The sequence below is a fragment of the Scleropages formosus genome, chromosome 9 (assembly GCF_900964775.1).
Source record: "Scleropages formosus chromosome 9, fSclFor1.1, whole genome shotgun sequence".
NCBI lineage: Eukaryota > Metazoa > Chordata > Actinopteri > Osteoglossiformes > Osteoglossidae > Scleropages > Scleropages formosus.
The window spans coordinates 7,036,747-7,057,174 of NC_041814.1; the positions used below are offsets into that span (position 1 = coordinate 7,036,747).

The following is a 20,428-nucleotide window of genomic DNA, read 5'->3' on the forward strand; positions in this document are numbered from 1 at the left end:
CTGATACAGTGAGAATACCCTGCAGTTTACACGGGTAATTCACTGTAACGTGTAAAGTACCGAAGGATGCAACCGCTTAAATAAAGGTAAATTACTGTCTACCACTAATACGATGTTGCCTCTCCTGGTACCACATCCCTTATGCACGTAGTCTCCCCACCAGCTCCCTCATCTCGTCAAAAGAGGGCGCACGCGCCCGTCACACTTCACATTTGCACCAGGGTGCAAAAAATACATCGCAATCTATAACGCGGTATCAGTGACGAGAAGCAAACAAAAGGTATTTGGGAGGGGAAGAGGAGGGGGCCGGTGGGAGGTTGCTGCGCGTGAAGAGACGAGCGAGGAGCGGCTGGACGTCGTGCGCGCGCACTCCACCCTCGCAGCGCGTGCAGAGGAGCGGCGCTCCCGCGACCACCGGAGACGGAGAGGAGGAAGGACATCGTCAGGCTGAGCTCAGCGCGAGCGCGGACACGGGCCGAGGAAGGGCACGCGGACACAGCGGCTCGAGGGCTCCTTCAACACTGTATCAACAGACAGTGAACACAAAGCGAGCGGGCAGCGCGCAGGACACCGGCACAGACAGACAGACTGAGGACGGAGGGCTGCAATGGAGTGAGTGTACACACACGCACACAAGAATTCGCACTGGCGGTGTCCTTTTCATTTGCTTTTTTTTTTTTTTCGAAGAAAAAACGGCGACATTATGAAAATGACTGTGTGTTTGGGCGCCTCAGCATCATCATCCCGCAATGCGAATCCCGCGCGTGCCGCCCCGTCGTCTGCTCGCCTCTCTGCTCTGCAGCTGTGTGGTACAGACAGAGAGAGAGGGGAGCAGACGCAATACATAACATATACACGCGCGCGCGCGCGCACACACACACGTACGTCAGTGAGCGGAACAGATTTGCGTTTGCACGGGTTACATTTCCAGCACGCGCTCGTCGGTGTGTCAGTGCGCGTGTGGGTGTGTGTCGTGTCCCCTGTGCGAAACGCCGCACCGTTTCCAGCGTCCCGCGCGCATTGTGTAACGAGCGGGGCTGTGCGCTTGAATGTGCGCGTGAGAGCGAGACGCGCGCTAACGTGTTACTTTGCGCAGGGAAGCAAGCTGCGTGGTGTGTGTCGGTGTCACAGAACGGACACTCCGCGCGTTTTTGGGCACTTTAATCCCACGCATGCGGTGCGTGTCTGTAGTAACATGTTACGGACGTTATCTGAAGGCACGCGGAACGCGAGCGGTGTGTGTGTCATTCATTGATCGCGAGCGCTATTACTGATCGATCCGGGGCTTCCATCGTGTTGTTTGGGTTCACGGTGTGAGTGTGCTGTGTGCCCACGGGGAACGCTCTCCACGCACACACTGAAACATATTTCCAGCGAGTCTCGTGTTTTTATTTTCATTTATCATCATGATGATCTTTTTGCAGTGGGCTGAGTGTTTGACAGGGAGCAGTGAGCTGGGGACCATTCGTGTTTAGCAGCGCTGCATTTCGTGTGGGGGTGTGTGTGTGGAGGTTTCCACAGCAGGCATTTTCTGATCACCCTTCACAGCAGTGGGGCTGTTCCAACATGGCTGTGCACAAGGCTCTCCATCCACTGTGGCTCCACAGCCTCTCTCTATGTGTGTGTGTGTGTGTGTGTGTGTGTGTGTGTGTGTGTGTGTGTGTGAGAGAGAGAGAGAGAAGGAAACAGAGAATCACCACACACATCAGCGTGCGCCTCTTCTGTGCTGCTGTCCACCCTTCAGCCTGTCCTGAAGCTCCGTAGCCCAGGCGTTCCCCACGGCTGCTGAGTGCTGTTTTCTTTGCTGCAGGAATGCCATTGTGTGATGCTCGACCTCTGTTCCCCATCACAGCTGCTACATCCTGTACACACATGCACACACACCCCTGCTGCAGCCTGTGTGTTTCACACACTCTGTGACTGGCCCAATTCATTCTCTGCATTTATCTGACCAGTGTGAGTTTGTTTCCATATTTTGGTGTATCATTATATTTTTCGAGTGGGTGGTGTGGTGGACTTGACCGGGTCCTGCTCTTTGCCGGGTCTGGGGTTCGAGTCCTACTTGGGGTGCCTTGTGATGGAGTGGTGTCCCATCCTGGGTGTGTCCCCTCCCCCTCCAGCCTTATGCCCCGTGTTTCCGGATTAGGCTCCGGCACCCTGCATGGGACAAGCGGTTTCAGTCAGTTTTTCTACATTATTGTCCTTTCTAGGCGTACCTGTAATGTGGTTATTGCCTTCAGGCTCAGTGCGGTGACGGTGGCTCGATGCTGTGGTTGAACCTGTGGCTGGAACTGGAGATATTAGAGCATGAAAGGCTTTCGTTACTCATTCAAGTTGGTCATGAAGGAAAGCGTGAGAATTTAGTTCTGGAAAATAGAATGTTTAACGTTCACTGCTTGTGCAGAACCACTTTCTTTGCACATCCTAAGCCAAAGAGTCTCGATTCGGTAATTTACATCCGCAAGAGTTGTTTCACACTATGAGGTGCACACTGGGGGCAGCAGGTAGCCCAGTAGTAACTGTTGCCACCTTGAGAGGGTCCAAGGTTTGACTTCCTGGTCCTGCTGTTGTGGTCTTGATCAACTACAGTAAAACTGTATTTAAAAAAAAAAAATAAATAAATCATACCAAGTAGCTTAGTAGACAGACCTAACATTGTGAATCTCCTCGGACAGAAGTGTCCACTAAATAAATATTTGTAAATTCAGGAGGCTAGCAGTGGTTTGGCACCGGAGAGTTTTGTGCCGCGTGCAGTTTTCCGTTTTTTCATTTAGTTTGAAACTCGTTTTAAAATTACCCCTTTGTTGCGTCCGGACGGGAGTCCGACACGGACGCGCGTTGCTATTACGTCCAAACACAGACGAAATATATAATGACTTCACGTGCAGTGTGAGGTTAGACGTGTACGGTGAATATTGTAAGACACTCGGTGGAAGTGAAACAAGAAACACGAGACCAGGAAACACACACGGTGTTGGAACTACGGTGAACAGTGAAACGCTAATCTGTGAGTCTGACCGCAACCCTGAGACGTGACGAAATACCGGACAGGAACGATGGACCAGGACTGAAGAACAAGAGGCAGGAACTGACGGGACGGGCACTCGGGACTGGAACATGCACACCTAGAAAACAAACTGAGGGAACAAGAGACTACCAATCGCCAACGAAGCACAAGAGAACTGCTGATTAAGAATCCGCGACTAGTTCTGCTCCGCTGGCTCCTTTTATACCTCCATGTCCTACGAGCCTGTGAGGTGATAGGTGAGCGTTAGCTAGCGGCACTGAGTGGCGCCGCCTCTGACCAGGAGGGGCAGTGACCCCGTGGGATGTGACAGTACCCCCCCCTCCAGGGGCGGCTCCAGCCGCAGAACGCCGGCGGGTAGGCGGTCGCCCCCGCCGTCGCGGAGCAGGCCGATCTGGATGACACTCATGGAAGTCCTCAATAAGAGCTGGGTCCAAGATGTCCCGTGCTGGTACCCAAGACTGCTCCTCCGGCCCATAGCCCTCCCAGTCGACCAGATAGTACAGCGTACCCCGTCTCCGTTTGGAGTCCAGGAGGGCCCTGACGGAGTAGGCAGGAGAACCATCCACATCCAACGGTGGAGGTGGAGCAACTGCTGGGCTCTGCAGGGCGGAAACACAATGGGGCTTGAGGCGCGAAACATGAAACGTGGGACAGATACGATAACGCGAGGGCAACTGAAGACGGTAAGAAACCGGGTTGATCCTCTTCAGGATCTTGAAGGGGCCGATGAAACGGGGGGCAAGCTTCTTCGAGGGCAAATGCAGTTTGAGATCCTGGGTGGACAACCATACTCTCTGCCCTGGCTGGTACAATACAGTCCTACGCCTTTTGTCGGCCTTCTCCTTTTGGTGGGATACCACCTCCTGGAGACGGACATGTGCGGATTCCCACACCGACTCACTCTTCTTGTACCAGTCGTCCACAGCTGGCAACCCACTGGTCTCCATCGTCCACGGGAACAGCGGAGGCTGGTAACCGAGCACACACTGGAAAGGAGTTAAGTTTGTGGACGAATGGACCAGGGAGTTCTGGGCGTACTCTGCCCAGGGGAGGTATCTGCTCCAATCCGCTTGATTCTGAGCACAATAACTCCGCAGGTAACGTCCAACCTCCTGGTTGAGGCGTTCCACTTGCCCATTAGACTGTGGATGATACCCAGAGGAGAGGCTGACTGAGACTCCTAAGCGGGCAAAGAAGGCCTTCCAGACTCTTGAGGTGAACTGGGGTCCCCTGTCCGAGACGACATCCTCTGGCAGGCCATACAGCCGGAAGACATGTTGGAACAGCAGTTCCGCGGTCTCCAGGGCTGTAGGTAGACCTTTCAGAGGAATCAGTCGACAGGCCTTGGAAAAGCGATCTATGACGACCAATATGGTGGTGTTTCCATCAGAACACGGAAGATCAGTAAGGAAGTCCACCGCTATATGGGACCATGGACGGTTGGGAATCGGGAGTGGCTCTAAAAGCCCTGCTGGCAGCTGCCGTGGGACCTTGGCCTGGGCACATGTGGTGCAGGCAAGGACGAAGTCTCGTACGTCCTGTTTCATGGATGGCCACCAGAAGCGTTCAGCGAGAAGCTTCAAGGTTCGGTTGACCCCTGGGTGTCCTGTACTTGGACCATCATGGGCCCAGTGTAGGAGCTCGGACCGAACAGTGGACGGGACGTATTCTTTGTCTTGGGGCTGCTCGTTGGGACCGGGTTCTTGACGTTGGGCTGCTTGGATATCGTCCAATAAAGCCCAACGGATAGGAGCCACAAACTGCGTCGGGGACAAGATGGTGTCTGGTGGGGAGAGCTGAGGCGATACCTCGAACAAACGGGACAGGGCATCGGCCTTGCCGTTCTTGGAGCCAGGACGATAGGTCACCGTGAAACGGAACCTGGTGAAGAACATGGCCCACCGCGCCTGTCTGGAATTGAGCCTCTTTGCCTTCTGCAGATACTCCAGGTTCCGGTGATCAGTTAACACTAAGAATGGGTGCGTAGCCCCCTCTAACCAATGTCTCCACTCTTCTAAGGCCATCTTTATGGCTAAGAGCTCCCTGTTTCCTACATCATAATTCTGTTCAGTAGGCGACATCTTGTGTGAGAAATACGCACATGGATAGAGCTTCAGGGGACTTCCCTGGCGCTGTGAGAGCACTGCCCCTACCCCGGCCTCAGAAGCATCAACCTCCACAATAAAGGGCAGTTTGGGATCAGGGTGCTTCAGGATTGGGGCAGAAGTAAAACGCTGCTTTAGGTCTTCAAAGGCCTGACTCGCCTCAGGAGTCCAGGTCAGGCGCCTAGGGGCTCCTTTTAACAGCGCAGTCAACGGGGCTGCAACGGAACTGAAGTTCCTTATGAAGCGCCTATAGAAATTCGCAAAACCTAGGAACCGTTGCAGGTCCTTTACTGTCTTTGGCTGAGGCCATGACAGAACTGCCGAGACCTTCTGTGGATCCATCGTGACCCCGTTGGGTGTTAGGATGTACCCCAGGAAATCCACAGAGTGCACATGGAACTGGCACTTCTCCCCTTTCACGTACAGCTTATGTGCTGCCAGCTTTTGCAACACCTCCCTGACATGTCCAATATGCTCCTCACGGGACCGAGAAAAGATCAGGATATCATCCAGATACACTAATACTGAGCGATTAATTAGTTCTCTGAGTACTTCATTAACAAAAGCCTGGAATACGGAAGGTGCATTCGCCAGGCCAAAAGGCATGACCAGGTACTCATAATGGCCGAGGGCGGTGCTAAAGGCGGTCTTCCACTCATCCCCTTCCCTAACGCGAATCAGGTTATATGCACTCCTAAGGTCCAGTTTAGTAAAGATGGTAGCACCGGAAACCTGTTCGAGGGCCGACGTGATAAGAGGCAAGGGGTGCGGGTACTTCACAGTAATGGCATTTAGCCCCCGATAATCAATACAGGGGCGCAAACCCCCGTCCTTTTTCTCAACAAAGAAAAAGCCAGCGGAAGCTGGAGAGGTAGACGGCCGGATGAATCCGGCTTCTAGTGCCTCCGTTATATAAGCCTCCATTGCCTGATGTTCAGGTTGAGAAAGAGGGTATACCCGCCCCCTAGGGGGTGTAGTGCCCGAAAAAAGATCTATAGCACAATCCCAAGGTCTATGAGGAGGCAGTTCTGCAGCCTTGTGTTTGCTAAACACCGCCACTAGATCTGCATACTCCCTTGGAAGCTGCAGGGGAAGATCTGCATTAGGGCTCTCTATGGATGTGGAGTTACAAGACGTCTCCAGGTGTTTGGGACACTGCTGTCCCCAAGACAGCAGTTTCCCCTCACTCCAAGAGATAATAGGGTCATGGGTGCATAACCATGGATATCCCAAAATAATGGGGTTATCAGGGGACTTAATCAGATAGAACCATATCTGTTCCTTATGGAGTGGCCCTACCTGCATAGTAACGGGCTCTGTGCGCTGTTCTACACGCCCCGACCCGATTGGAGCGCCATCAATAGCTTTAATAGCCAGGGGTTTTGGGCATCGGGCACAGGGCAAGCCCCAGGACGCGGCCATATCATGATCCATGAAATTCCCTGCAGCGCCGCTGTCTACCATAGCTTCCGTCTGCTGCTGCTGGAAACCCCAGGATACTGTAACTGGTAATGTCAACAGGGAGGTATGGAGAGATACATCACTCACCAGTAAGTCGGTCCGTTGGGATCCACGGGGTGGCCGCACTGGACAGGAAACCTGAACGTGATCCGCAGCTCCACAGTAAAAGCACAAGCGTTGCAGAAAACGGCGCCTCCTTTCCTCCTCTGTCAAACGCCCGTTACTGAGTCGTATTATTCCCTGTCTGACGCACTGTTCTTCGAGCCCTGCACAGCTGACAAGGTTGCGTGCTTGAGCCGGCTCACTGTCCACAGGGCTGTAGGGCACCTGCTGCCCTGGCGGCGTCGGGGTCCGGCTGGACCTGGAGTTGCTCCGGTAATCCGGCGAGAACTCCTGAGAGAGTGGTCTTGACAATCGGGGGCTGGATGTCTTCTCCACTGGAGACCTGGAACGCACCTGAAAACTCTTGGTGCTGGGGAAGAACTGTCTCTCTGTCTTTCTGTCTGGGCTAGGGGGTGACTCTGGAGAGTAGGGCCCTGGGAACAGAGAGGCTGGACTGGAGATTGAGTATTCTGTGTAATTCTGGTTCTCACCTCTACTACCTTGCAAAGCCTCCGGGAAGGGAACGGACAGCTGCTCAGTAGCGCTGATCCCATTGGTCTGCACAGGGCTCGTGGGCTCCGCGCGAGGACCCGAGGAAGCATAAAGACGATCAAAAAGACATGTCCGCCAATCATCATGCGTTTGCGAACTGGTCGGATCGGCGCCCCGCCCACCGCGACCGAGGAGTCGTGTCAACCGCCCCAACTGATCTGTGAGGCGGCTAGCGGCATTTGCGCAAACCAGGAGCCGTTCTTGGTTCGCCTCTGTCAGATCCGCCAGCTCACGCCATTCCGCTGAAGTCATATTAGCAGGCGGATTCTTCTGTTGCGTCCGGACGGGAGTCCGACACGGACGCGCGTTGCTATTACGTCCAAACACAGACGAAATATATAATGACTTCACGTGCAGTGTGAGGTTAGACGTGTACGGTGAATATTGTAAGACACTCGGTGGAAGTGAAACAAGAAACACGAGACCAGGAAACACACACGGTGTTGGAACTACGGTGAACAGTGAAACGCTAATCTGTGAGTCTGACCGCAACCCTGAGACGTGACGAAATACCGGACAGGAACGATGGACCAGGACTGAAGAACAAGAGGCAGGAACTGACGGGACGGGCACTCGGGACTGGAACATGCACACCTAGAAAACAAACTGAGGGAACAAGAGACTACCAATCGCCAACGAAGCACAAGAGAACTGCTGATTAAGAATCCGCGACTAGTTCTGCTCCGCTGGCTCCTTTTATACCTCCATGTCCTACGAGCCTGTGAGGTGATAGGTGAGCGTTAGCTAGCGGCACTGAGTGGCGCCGCCTCTGACCAGGAGGGGCAGTGACCCCGTGGGATGTGACACCCTTCCTAATCTGTCCATGCTTTTCATTCCAAGGAGGCTCCCTTCTGAGCCTTGCTCTTAGACTCCATAAGTTGGCAAAGAGGAGAGATTCAGTCCTGTGGGGATTATTCTAAATTTATCCAAGTGTGTTCACACGTTACAAAAGCTCATGAATAATCACTGCTGCTGACGAACACTTAGACTTCTTTTTGTGGAGACCTGGGAACAGGTTAGGTTTTTCAGAACCCGTGCCAAGCAGGCTAGTCCTAATTAACGGACTAGTGTGGTCAACTAGCTCTGTGGCTGTCACTGGGGCGTAGAGATGTCTACCACGGTTTCCTTCACCACCCGCTGTCTGCTACTGGAGTCCTGGGTAGGGCAAGCTGGGCTCGACTCTGCATTGCCATGGGAACCTGGGAGAAACAGTCCCCCAGGGTACCACGTGTGACGTGCCCAGATGTGATAATGAGCGGCAGAGGTGGCAGGGCTGGAGACCTAATGGTGGCTTACATTTTCTGTGCATTGTTGTTTAATAGCTTCGCCTTTTATCATTATTTACAAGACATGTTTCTGTGTTTTCTTGATTCCTGTCTGTCTGTAAACTGGTTAGCCTTTTCTATCGTGTCGTGTGTGAGTTACGATATTTTCGGTTCTTTTACAGCAAAGGGGCGTATTTTATTGCTGTGTTAATATCTTTAGGAACTTTTGTTAGGGATAAGTGTGCTGGCGTCAACTACCACCACAAAGATTTGATAGGTGTTCTTTTTTTTTTTTTTTTTTTTTTTTACAGAATTTAACAGCTGCTAGTTTTTTTTTTTTTTTAAATCTGAAATTGTGTCCATTGGAACTAACTACATTCTTTGTTGACCAAACAGTTTTGTCTTGTTTTACATAAAAGATGCAAAGAGCACAAGACAAAAAGTTGTTGATCTCAGCATAGCTTTTATACAGCAAACAGAGCTGCTGTCTCTCGCACGGAAGTCCAGCTTTATGCTCCAAAACCTGCAGTCCAGCAAGCCAGTTTCCAAAATGCTCGATGCTAAATGTTCAACAGTCAAGTGGCAAAGATGCAAGAAAGTTAAATGAGCACGTATTGAAAGAGAATTTCAGTTGCAAAGTGTTTTGAGTGGCTAATTTAAAATATTGAAACCTTAAGGGTGACAGCAGTCGTCTTCATCAGTGTGACGTGCAACAGTTGAAAAGCCGCTTCGCTGTGGACCTTCATTGATGTGCATGAATGTCAGCTCCTGGCTCCACCGCATTTATCTCAACAGGCTTCTATTTTTATGTGTTTGTAATATCTATCTTTTCAAATGAAATATTTGTTTTATACACTATGCAAGTATGCTATTGACAGCATTAATTTCTAAATTTACACTCTGGTGAGAATCCAGACTGAACCTTTGGGATAGCGCTGCAGGTGCTTTCACAGGGGAGGATGTCTGTAGAGGACAATTAGCCCATGTTGTCACTACTGAAATCAGGATGCTGGCTGGCACCACCTTACTCCTGTTCCAGGCAGATATATTAAGGTTATTGATGTGAATTACGTCGCTGAAAATGTTCCATTTTCCAGATTAAAATAACTAAGACAGTGTCTTTGACAGCAGGAGCAGGCAGATGGATTAGAAATGAAGACATGACTCAGAGGCAGCATCTCTGGCGGCAGCAATGTTTCAGATGTGTCAACAATACCTTACCTCCATCTCCTATAAGAAGCTAATTTACTTGTAATCTGTTATGTGATGATTGAGAATAAAGAATTATGCTCTGGCGCCTAATTAATTGCATTATAATTTTGCAAGGGTAATGTCAAATCAGTTTTAAAATTCCTACCTGTAGAATAAATCCAGCAGGTTAAAATTTATTGTGAGTTAAAATTTGGTACATTTAAGACTGTTCCATTTTCAATCAAAGGACATTTATAAACATTTTTTTCACATCTGGGTTTGAAATATGTGTTTTTCTCATGTTAAGATGTTACTAATGTTTTTAACCACACATATATATATATATATATATATATATATATATATATTATATATATACACATGTCTTTATTTTTCATCGAAAATTTATTTAGCTTTGTTTTTCTCCATCTCAAATTACAATTTTAAGATTCAATTATTTACCTATTTATTTAGCTTGATAATTTATTGTATGTACCTTTCTCAAGCGTAGTCTTGCAGAAGGCGGGATTGAAACCTGGGTTCTTCAAGTGCACATTTTGGCCACAGCCTAAAACATATCTTTCATTTATGTTCTATTAAAACAATTACATTTACATTCTTCCCCCACCATACAAAGATAATGTTTTTTGAAAAACCATTCTTAAGGTGAATTCTTCTGTTAGAAACACAGTTTTTTTTTCATTACTGGGTTCCAAAGTGACATTTATTTATGTAAAATATCACCAAATCTCATTAAAATGGGCACAATTAATTTACAATTAACTTCTCAATAATTTACATCGCAAAGCCGTGTCCGCTCATTAATTTCTCCGTGATACTGCATGGCTTCCTCCATGTGCTCCTTCAGCTCTTTTGTCAGACACACCTGACAAATGCTAACAAATAAATCATACATACATATGGTACTCAGCATTTATGCAATTTAACCTTTGATACAGAAATACCATTAAAGACAAAAATAAAAGAATGCACATTAATTGAAACTCTGCAAGTAAGTTGAAATTCTTTGGACACGATGGGGGCCGTGATTATTGATTAGGGGCCGTAATTACTACAGTCATAATGAAACTAGCAAACAAGGTCTAACAGAAATTGAGATATTAATACAGCACGAGCCAAACACTTACTGCAGAGACGACCATATGATGGCATTGGTCTCAGGTCTCGGTAGCAGGGTGGTGCAGCAGACGGGGCTGCTGCTTCACAGTGTCTGGGCTATGCAATTGGGTGTAAATTTGATCTCCATTCAGCCTCTGTGGAGTTTGTGTTTTCTCCATGTATTTGCATGGGTTTGTTCTGCGTCCTCTTGTTTCCTCTCACAGCAAATGTTTCAGGTGATCTGGTGACTTGTCACTACTCTTGTAGTGAGTGTGATGTACTGCTCTGCTGTATGGAAGGGTGGATGATTGTAGTATTGGAATTTACTTCATTGTATATAGCAGAGGAAGTACAGCTGGGGGCAGCTGGTAGTGTAGTGTTTAGATTTGCTGCCTTGAGATCCAGAGGTCGTGGGTTCAGTCCCCATATCTAGTTGTGGTACCCTTGAGAAAGGTACTTACTCTTAAAAAATGCTCCATTGAAATTATCCACCTGTATAAATGGGTAAGTAATTGTAAGTCGCTGAACATTGTAAGTCTCTTTGGAGAAAAGCATCCGCTAAATGAATAAATGTACATAACATTGGGTGAAGGTGTCAGCTAAATGATACTCTTTGTACATCACTTTGGATAGTCTTCTGGAAAATGAATAAATGCAAATGTCTTGCGTCGCTCTGCTGTCTGGAAGCATGCAGAATCCATATTAAGTCCTTCATTATGACATTGCATGGTTTTAAATGGTTTGCACAGAAAACACAAAGATGAAGTCTTCAAAACTCTGCATGGTTCTCATTGTAGTTCTGCTGGACTGTGGAAGAGGGGAGACTGCCAGTGTTGTTGTCCTCTGGTCAGGAAGATTACAGCTTCCTCTATACTTTCTTTGCCTCCACACTATGGATTCCAACCGCTGCAGCTCCAAAGCATGGTTGACTTGTAAGGTTTGACAGCCAGATTGCAGGAAGTGGGTGAGGGATTGCGGCGTTATTCTGCGAAAGCGCAGTGCCTGGGTTTTCCAGCGTAACCACATTAGTTCAAAAGGCAAAACCAGTGAGATGATTGAAACCAGGCAACCTCTGTCATCACCAATAGAGTGTAACCCATGTTACTGTTCAACTAAGAATAGAATGCCTTTGGAACGCCTGCTTCCTCTCCCAGTTATTTTAGTCACTTGATTTCTTCACGGGAGGTGTTTTGCGACGAGAAGACTGCCTCTTTTTTTTTTTTGCCTGGATGTTTGCAAGATAATAGGCTTGCCCCTTTTCTCTTTTAACCATCTAACACCTACTGCGTGGTAGACTTTCACTCTTGCTTTTTGGTTTAGTAGATAGATAGAGATTACGACCATGTCCATAGGTGCACCCTTGCATTTCTCCTACTGCTGTGGTTGCTCTTCCCATGTTTAGCTTAGTTTTATTGTTGCTGGTGCTTTATTTTAGACTACTGTAAGTGTAAGCATCATCGCCATGCCTACTGTGAAGAAATCAGTGGTGTCTGTGTGCTCTTTTCCCAGTTGGTTCCTGCATGGCCGATGGCTTTCTCACCACAGGCCACAGTCTGCAATGTATTTTACCTCGATTCTATAGGCCTTTGGCTACAAGAAAAATTCCAGTGCCTTCACTGGTTCTGGTACAGCAGTTGAGAAAAAGCCTTCTGTTTAGATCCCCCTCTGACCACAGTGAGAAAGCAATGTTCCAAGCAAGTTGAGCCCTTCTGATCAGACCACACCTTAGTCCTAAGCTATGCCTGCTGCTTGTGACTAGGAGATCTCGCTGCGACATGACATAACTGGAATTGTTCCGCTGCTGGACCAAGAGCTTCTTGGCTGAGAGAGGACAGGGTATCTCGTCTGGCCGCCACATAAATGCCTACTACAAACCTGCTGGCTCCCGGGTGCCAAACGCCGTGTGACCTGTAGCGTGTAAAAAAAGCAATGAGCTGGGCGGCGAGTGCACTGGAGAAACGTAGAGGTGGCCTTTGAGGCACTCAGGCAGGTGTGGGGCTGTTGTGGATGGCTGAATCGGCTGCAAAGTTAGAAAGAGTACATTAGGGCAAACTGGAAATCCCTGAAAAAAAAAATCCATCAGACATGCTGCATCTACATGTGTAATATGACTGTGGTGCAGGAGAGTCTGAAGTTTTTTCCGGAGTTTAAGTTTTCTTCCTAGCCATAGAGTTTTATGTAAATCCTGAATGTAAAATGTGTATGGTACTTTTTAAGCCCTGAAGTCAAGAGAATGCACTCTGATAGTGCATGCAGCACAAATTGTCATATGATCATCAGTGTTTTGTACGTTGTGGTATTGGTGAACTATGCTTACAAAAGGCGCTTTCACACGAGCACCGTTCAGCCTTGAGGAAGATCAGCCCTGGGGTGTCTCCAGAGAGACTTTAGCTCTTTCTGGTTTGGCCCGATTAAAACAGGAAAGTAATGTACTATGGTGAAACTCGGTAAGGATCTGATCCCCTCCCTACTACATGTGGTGGACTCTGGCCATACAAAGACATTGACTGACTAAAGCACACAAATTATCAATATTCTTCTTGGGGTGCCTTATGCAAATTTCAGGAAAAGAAGCAGAAGACAACATGACTTCATCTGACTTGGCACACTGTATTTCCTTCTTTGCTTTGTTTTACAATGCAAACCTTTTAAATGTAAGGAACTTCCATTGTGTAAGACATACCTATTGTCCGCCCCCGCTTACCATACCAGCGTTTCAGCGTCGTTCTTAATACACTGATGCACCGCTTCTCAAGACGTGAAAACTGATCAGTTGTATGTTGGAATGTAGATACGCACAAGATACACAGATGAAAATGGATGCTAGAACAAAAAACATTAATATCGTAGGCCACGCCTTTTCTTGGCTTCCCACAACACTGTTCCATCCCGATCCATAGAGTCTCTGAGAATCAACAGGAAACATCCCAAGGGTATTTTTTTTTCTGCCTTTGGTTCTTGTTCCAGAGTATAGAGGAGGTTTGAAATGCTGCAAATTTATATATGCAATGCAGATGTATTCTTTGCAGCATTCCTGAAGCATAGTCTTACTCCAGCTGTCAAAACTATGTAGTCTGGTTTTACTCTAATGGTTGGCGACTTTTTATTTTAGATTTTTTTCATGTCTTCAAAAGAAACTACTTAGTGACACCATAATTTGTCTTAAAGGTGCTGCAGGGATAGTGTTTTTGTTGCCCTTATGTGTATGTTGTTTATTTTATTATTTTAATTAGAAAAAAAATGATACACAGTAATATTGTTAGTTATATACATAAATATAGAGCTTTGTATGAATGATAGAGTTCTTTTAGTAGTAGTACATCTGTGAATGGGTCTTTGATTTCCTAACAACAGATTCTGTGTCACACAAGGTACCGATTAGAGCAGTCGCATGGTTTGCTGTGCCTTTTTCGCTAATGCATGTGATTAGACTGTGGCTTTTGTTAGTGGTGCTTCAGCTTGTGTCTCCTAATTCTGTTGCAAAAACAGGATGAGACCAAGGAAATGCGTACGTGAGTGAAGATTCACTCGTTCCACCCAGATCACTGGACACAAAATGGCAGCAGTGCAGAGACATGGATACACACTTAATACAGTGTTTTATTAATTTTTATTTTTAAAGAATTTCTTAACTGTTTCTTTGATAGAATAAGGTTATTATAAGTCCCAAATCTGACACTTGTGTGAGGTTTTAACTGGTGTGTTTTTGATTATGTCAGTGCTCTTTGACAATAATCACGCCAACGCTCACTACTATTAATTATGTGAGTGCCCGTTTTGATTGGTTCCTTAGGATGGCGAGCCTTCTTTGTCATCACTGAGCTGATACTGCTGCCCTCAGAGAAACGGAGGAGCGGCCCAACATTGGAGCTGAGCTCAACAGCGCAACTCGACACTCATCACTGGCAGTGGTTAAAAATAATTGTTTTACCAGCATAGTACAGTTATTCATATAAATTAGGAGCAGTATTTATTATGGTTATTTTTTTAAAGAGTATGGCAGATAACCACTTGTAAGTACAAGAAACTGTCTGCATATGCAAAATTTTAGGCGAAAAGCATTCTTTGTGTTGAACTTTCAGAAAAAATGCCAGGGTGACGTCTGCACCATCCATATGCCTAGGCAGACTTTCTCAAGGGGGGACTAGTGTGTAGCCCAAAATCTAACAGTACATTCTCCTGCTGGACTCTATTAAAGGCATATGGCCAAGACACATTTTACTGTGTTTATTCTGTATTAATTCTTAAGCTCTCCCTCTTGCCACCGCAACCCAGAAGGACAAGCGGGCATGAAAATGGATGTATGGATGGATGGATAATTCTTAATTTTTTTGTAAACGTATAGGAGTCAGGCTGTTACACAGAACCATCCTTTAACCAAGTTTGCATCCATCTCACACAAATCTTTATCAACAAGCGAATAAGACCATAATGCTTCATTCAGATAAATTAAAGTAGACTTAGGGCCTACATCTGTGTCCCAGGTCAGCCATGATTTAATGTGATTAATAATTAATAGAATAACAAGGCAATCTGTATCAAATATTTATTTTGTTGCAGATGTTTTCTGAAAGATTAACTGTTGCACAGCTCTCCAAATATTATGAGGAACACATTTCCACTTGAATTTTGGCTTTTTTTTTCCCGCCCACATGGAAAATTCCACACAATCTGTCTCACACTGTATTGATTTCAAAAGACCAGGAAAAGAATTGGATTAGAAATGCAAACCTCCCATGTTAATGTTTCTTTTTTTATGATATTTAAATATTAAAACATTGTGTTACTTTTGTTACATACTAAGTATCAGTTGGCTGAAGATCATATTAACATGTTTGTTTAAATAGAATTGTGAAATTTTGCTTATTTAACACTCACTTCATCCCGTATGACCTACATTTTTTTTCAAATTTATCACTTTTTTTGTTTAAGATTTTCTGTGCTGTCATGTGCCAAGATCTCTGGTACAACAGATCAAGGTAGCAGAGATTTTTCTTTGAATCGCAATATAGTCAATTGCTGTTATTGAAAGGCAGGCTGCAGTGAACTGAGTTGATGTTTACCTTGAGGGAAGAACTGTGGAATGAACTCTGAGATGGAGGTTTTTCATTTATTTTTTCATTTATATCTGCACAGCCAAGGCTATTAGATGCCTTCAAACATTGTGTTGTTTAAATAACTCAAATGTTAAAGAGCAAAACTGAAAATCTGCGGTTTTGTCTGAATCCCAGTGTTTTCCTTTTGTCCTGCTTTTAGATAAAGCCTTCCGACCCGAGTAAATAAATATTTTACATCTACTGAAGTGTGTATATTTTTGGGGGAGTTAATAATGATCTAACTACCTCCATCTTTTCATATAAAATATATTTGGTAACTCCTTGTGAAAATGTGATTAGTTATATTTAGTTACACTCTGCTGTCAGTGTTCCACAAAATTCAAAGTGATGGAATGAGATTTTTTCAGACAGAACTGACAATTTCAGCAACATTCTTTATTCACAAAGTGAGATTTTATTTTCAGCCATGGAATGACAACTTTGCTGGTTAAGAAGTCTCAGAACTTCTCTCTTTCTCTCACCATTGACAGCGCAAGGCTTTCACATCTCTACTTCTTTTTTTTTTTTTTTTTGCTTCCTTCAGGAGCCCCTGTTACAGCCAGTGAGAATAATAGGCTCTAATAGACCGTCCAGGGTGTCGTACTCTTAGTTTAATTAGAAAACTGTATCTTCTAGTTAAGGTACTTATCTGATGTACGTTCTGCAGAATACAAAGCGGATGCTGTACTCTCCTTATTTAAACAAATGTTCCCATTATACAATTTAAAGTAAGGTTTTACTACTGTTGCAAGCTAAAAGTGTAATAAATGTGGAAAAAAGCCCAAAGACTACAGGCGAATCAAGCAATATCTTTTTTTACATGTAAACTAAGATGTGTGACAAGAAGACATTTTCAAATTTCACGTTGTAATGAGTGGCAGCTTTAAAGGCTATCAAGCGCAATTACATGCTTAAAAGAATCCGTTTCCCTTTTTCCCGTGTTTATTATAATCGTTATGGAGTCTCCCTGCTGTAGTCTCTGCGCTAAGCAGTCTGTTGTGAAACAACACTGTGTGGCAGTGACACTGTGGGCTGTGTTACTAGAGTAGTAAGAGTCAGCTGAGGGCAGCTCGTGGCATGCCAGCGGCGGGTGTCCTCTGACGGACTGATCTGTGAAACGAGCCGTGTGGTCTGCTCCAATGGTATGTCTGCGCTCTTTGCATTCTCCAACGTAAAGCAGCACCTGTGCTCGCTTCAGATTATTTTCTCATCGACCGGCTTCATCCAGTGCTCACCCTGCCCAAATAAACCAAATAAAATGTGCCTCAAACAACTGTCAAAAACAGAGCTGCCGTCTTCTACTTGAAGGGCCCATACTTGAATCCCACCCTCGTGCTGCAGTAGAAGATACTCACCTGCATTTACTCCATTAAAACGCACCCCGCTGTTCACATGGGTAGAGAACCGTAAGGGGAGTACGTCTCTTTGGAGAGAATCGCCAGCTAAATGAATGTTTAGATTTACCTTCACATTTATTTATTTAGCAGACACTTTTCTCCAAAGCAACTTCCACTGAACTCTATGTAGTGTTATCAGCCCACACACCTTATTCACCGTGGTGACTTACACTGCTAGATACACTACTTAAACTAGGTCACTCATCCATACACCAGTGGAACACACACACACTCTCTCTGTTACTCGCACACTAAACTTTATGATACAAGAATGTGTAAGAGTGGTTTGAGCGCATCTTTGCTGCTGTTACAGAATTTCTTGGACAGACTCAGTTTACGAGCAACACCTTCAGTACACCCTGAAAATGTGGAAACCCATGATCAAAATTCACTGACTCTGAGACATCATTTCAGTAGTTCAGACACGGTGATTGGAAACATCTCAGATAGTTCTAGAACTGATTCGAAGCAGTGGTGAGGTGAAGAGGAGTACTAGAAATCAGTAGAGATCACAAAATCAACTACTTCCTCCCCGAGGAGCCATTTCTTGTTTCTCGTCTTTGTTCAATTCCTTCTTTCCCAATCAGCTGGCATCGTTCACACCCATGGCCTCCGTCTCCGTCTTGCCTGTGTTGAGCAATACAGCGACACACAGCAGTGGCCACCCGCACTTCTCATGCTGCAGCCCCTTCTACATACGGACCACAGCAATGCGTGTCTTTTCTGACCACGTGGTGCTGTGAGCAGCTCCTCGCTTATGACCGTCACACTTGACCACACTCTACGATCTCATAGTAGAGCTTTGAGTGCGACGCGTCTAAGAAATGCAGGAATGCTGAACACTTACAGGGAGATTGGATGTGCTCGTTTAGTTTTCTTCACGCTTCATTATTGCCATCTCATTTCAATTTCCAGATGGTGCTTCAAAGAGGAGAACCTCAAGAAAACAGTGCGCAGAAGGCTAACTGTGATATCGGTGATGTTTTTCGAAGGGACGCTTAAATGAGCGACGTACGCTGCCGCGCCTTCTATCAGTCGCGTTGAAGGAGTCGAGGGCATTGCTGCGTGAGCGCCGTACAATGCTGAAACCTCGCAGTTGTTTGTGTTCTCTGAAATGCGCATGTGACAGTGAAGGCATGAGGCTGTGAATGCCGTGAGACATCTGATCTTCATTTTTGAGAAGTCAGAGCTTCAGAAACATGCATTGACTGTACGCCCCGCAAACAGCTGGATTTGCAAGCGCAAGTCACAGAAAACAGGCCTGCATTCTGACTGCTTGAGCAATAATGCAAGATTATGTAACTTAAAGTATGACCCACTAACCTCGAACATGGCTCTGCACTGCATGCTTACGTTCAGTCCTGCTGTCTCCACAGAGAACCAGAGATAAAATTATGACAGTGTAAGTAGAAGATAGTGTAACCTACTATACTGGGGAATTTGGGAGGGGTACTTGTGTTTCCCAGAATGCCGTGCATAGTGTCCTTGTGGCTCCATGTGGGGTGTACTGTGGTGACCGCACCCCCTAGTGTCCCTCTCACCACATGACACTAACACACTGAATTGTGTGTCACCAGGGACTCGCAACTATGTGGCCTCAAATCTGGTTTGTCACTATAGAGCAGAGAGAGGCTACAAGTTTAACATCAGACAGAGAGATCTTAGAACGCAAGACTTAATTGCAAATCTGAAGGTTTATGATTTTGTGTAAAGAAATCTGCCTTTACGTTCAATATGAATTTTGAGTGCTAGACTTTCTGAATGGTTGAAGTAAAAAAAAAAAAGAAAGGTTGCTCTTTTTCGTGTTCACATTTTTTCCATACTGGTGAATTGATAATGTTGCAGAATTTTAGTTTCCCCTGTTTGATGAATTTGACTCTAAGTAACCTCTGAGTAACCCTGCTTGACAGGTTAAAGGTTTTTGGATCACATGTCCAGAATCCTGGATACTCCGTATTTTTGCAGGTGGTGTGTGTTATGGGGCGGCTCCCAGGGGATGGGAAACACATGTTGTCCAGCCAGTGTAGCACTGAGAAGGGGTTGGGCCTTTCTGGAGTCCAAGCATTCCTGCGCTCCCTCATGGCGTACCTTCTCATCTTTCAGATGGACAGTCCGAGGAGCTGTTTTTAAGCCTGCTTTCAGATGCCAAAGGGACTGCCTTTTACCAGCAGGTTAAGTAGTCTGAATCCAAGTGGCGCGTACAAGCCGCTGGTCCTGTGACCTTTCTGCAAATGTGTGCTGGGACCTCAGTTAATTTCATTTAAATGCTAACTAGATGTTGCTTACTGCATACAGTATGTATTACTGCATATGTCAGGGGCAGTTTGTAATGTAGTGGTTAGAGCTGTTACTTTTGCTCCCAAAGGTTGCATGTTCAAATCCCACCTCCAGCTGTAGTACCGTTGAGTAAGGTACTTACCCTAAATTGCTTTAGTATAATTACCCAGCTGTAAATCATGGTAAGTAGATTAACATAGTAAGTCACTTTGGAGAAAACCGTCAGCTAAATGAATAAATGTTTTTCTTTTTTTTTTTCATTTTTGTAGTACTTTTCCTTGGTCAAGTGCACTGTTCTTAGAGGATGTTTTTCAGTAAATTCTGAAAGCCTGGTTTTTGAGGAACATCATGGTTATTTGAACCACTGTCCGTTGATCTTGGAGCAAGCTGAAGAAGTGTATGTGTTGAATGAGAAAAGTAGGGTAGAGATATTGTTAAGTTCTCTATCTTTGGGGAAAAAAATGATCATGTATATAGAATAATGGATAATGATGTGACCCTTTATAGACTTTGCTCAGCCACAGCTTTTGAACTTACCATGTGACAGTTCCCTGAAGCTTTTTCCAAGAAAGCAATGGCTGTTTTTTATTTATTTTTTAAATAAAATCATAGCATGGCTTTAAACCAAATCCTGATTAAAGGCCCGATTGTGTTGTCCTCTTGCATTGTACCATTGGCCTTTTGTCTCATCCCCTCTCGTATTTTGAGTATATGTGCCAGTTCACATGCCGGCTGAGGCTAGCGATACGTTGAATCACCACATATGCAGAAGCTGTGGATTTGATTTTGTCTTGTAATCTTCCTGCTGAATTCACTCAAGGAGAAGCTTGTAAGA

General features: G+C 45.8%; 1 protein-coding gene across 2 annotated transcripts in view; it reads left to right on the forward strand.

Moving 5' to 3' along the window:
- The first annotated feature begins 230 nt into the window (after positions 1–230).
- The window catches only part of palm1a (paralemmin 1a), a 45,607-nt gene continuing 25,409 nt past the window's right edge, over positions 231–20,428 (forward strand). For both annotated transcript variants that reach the window (XM_018745915.1, XM_018745914.1), the window contains exon 1: positions 231–612. In XM_018745915.1, coding sequence (XP_018601431.1) covers positions 608–612 — 5 coding nt within the window. In that variant the 5' untranslated portion in view covers positions 231–607. The remainder of the gene's footprint in view (positions 613–20,428) is intronic.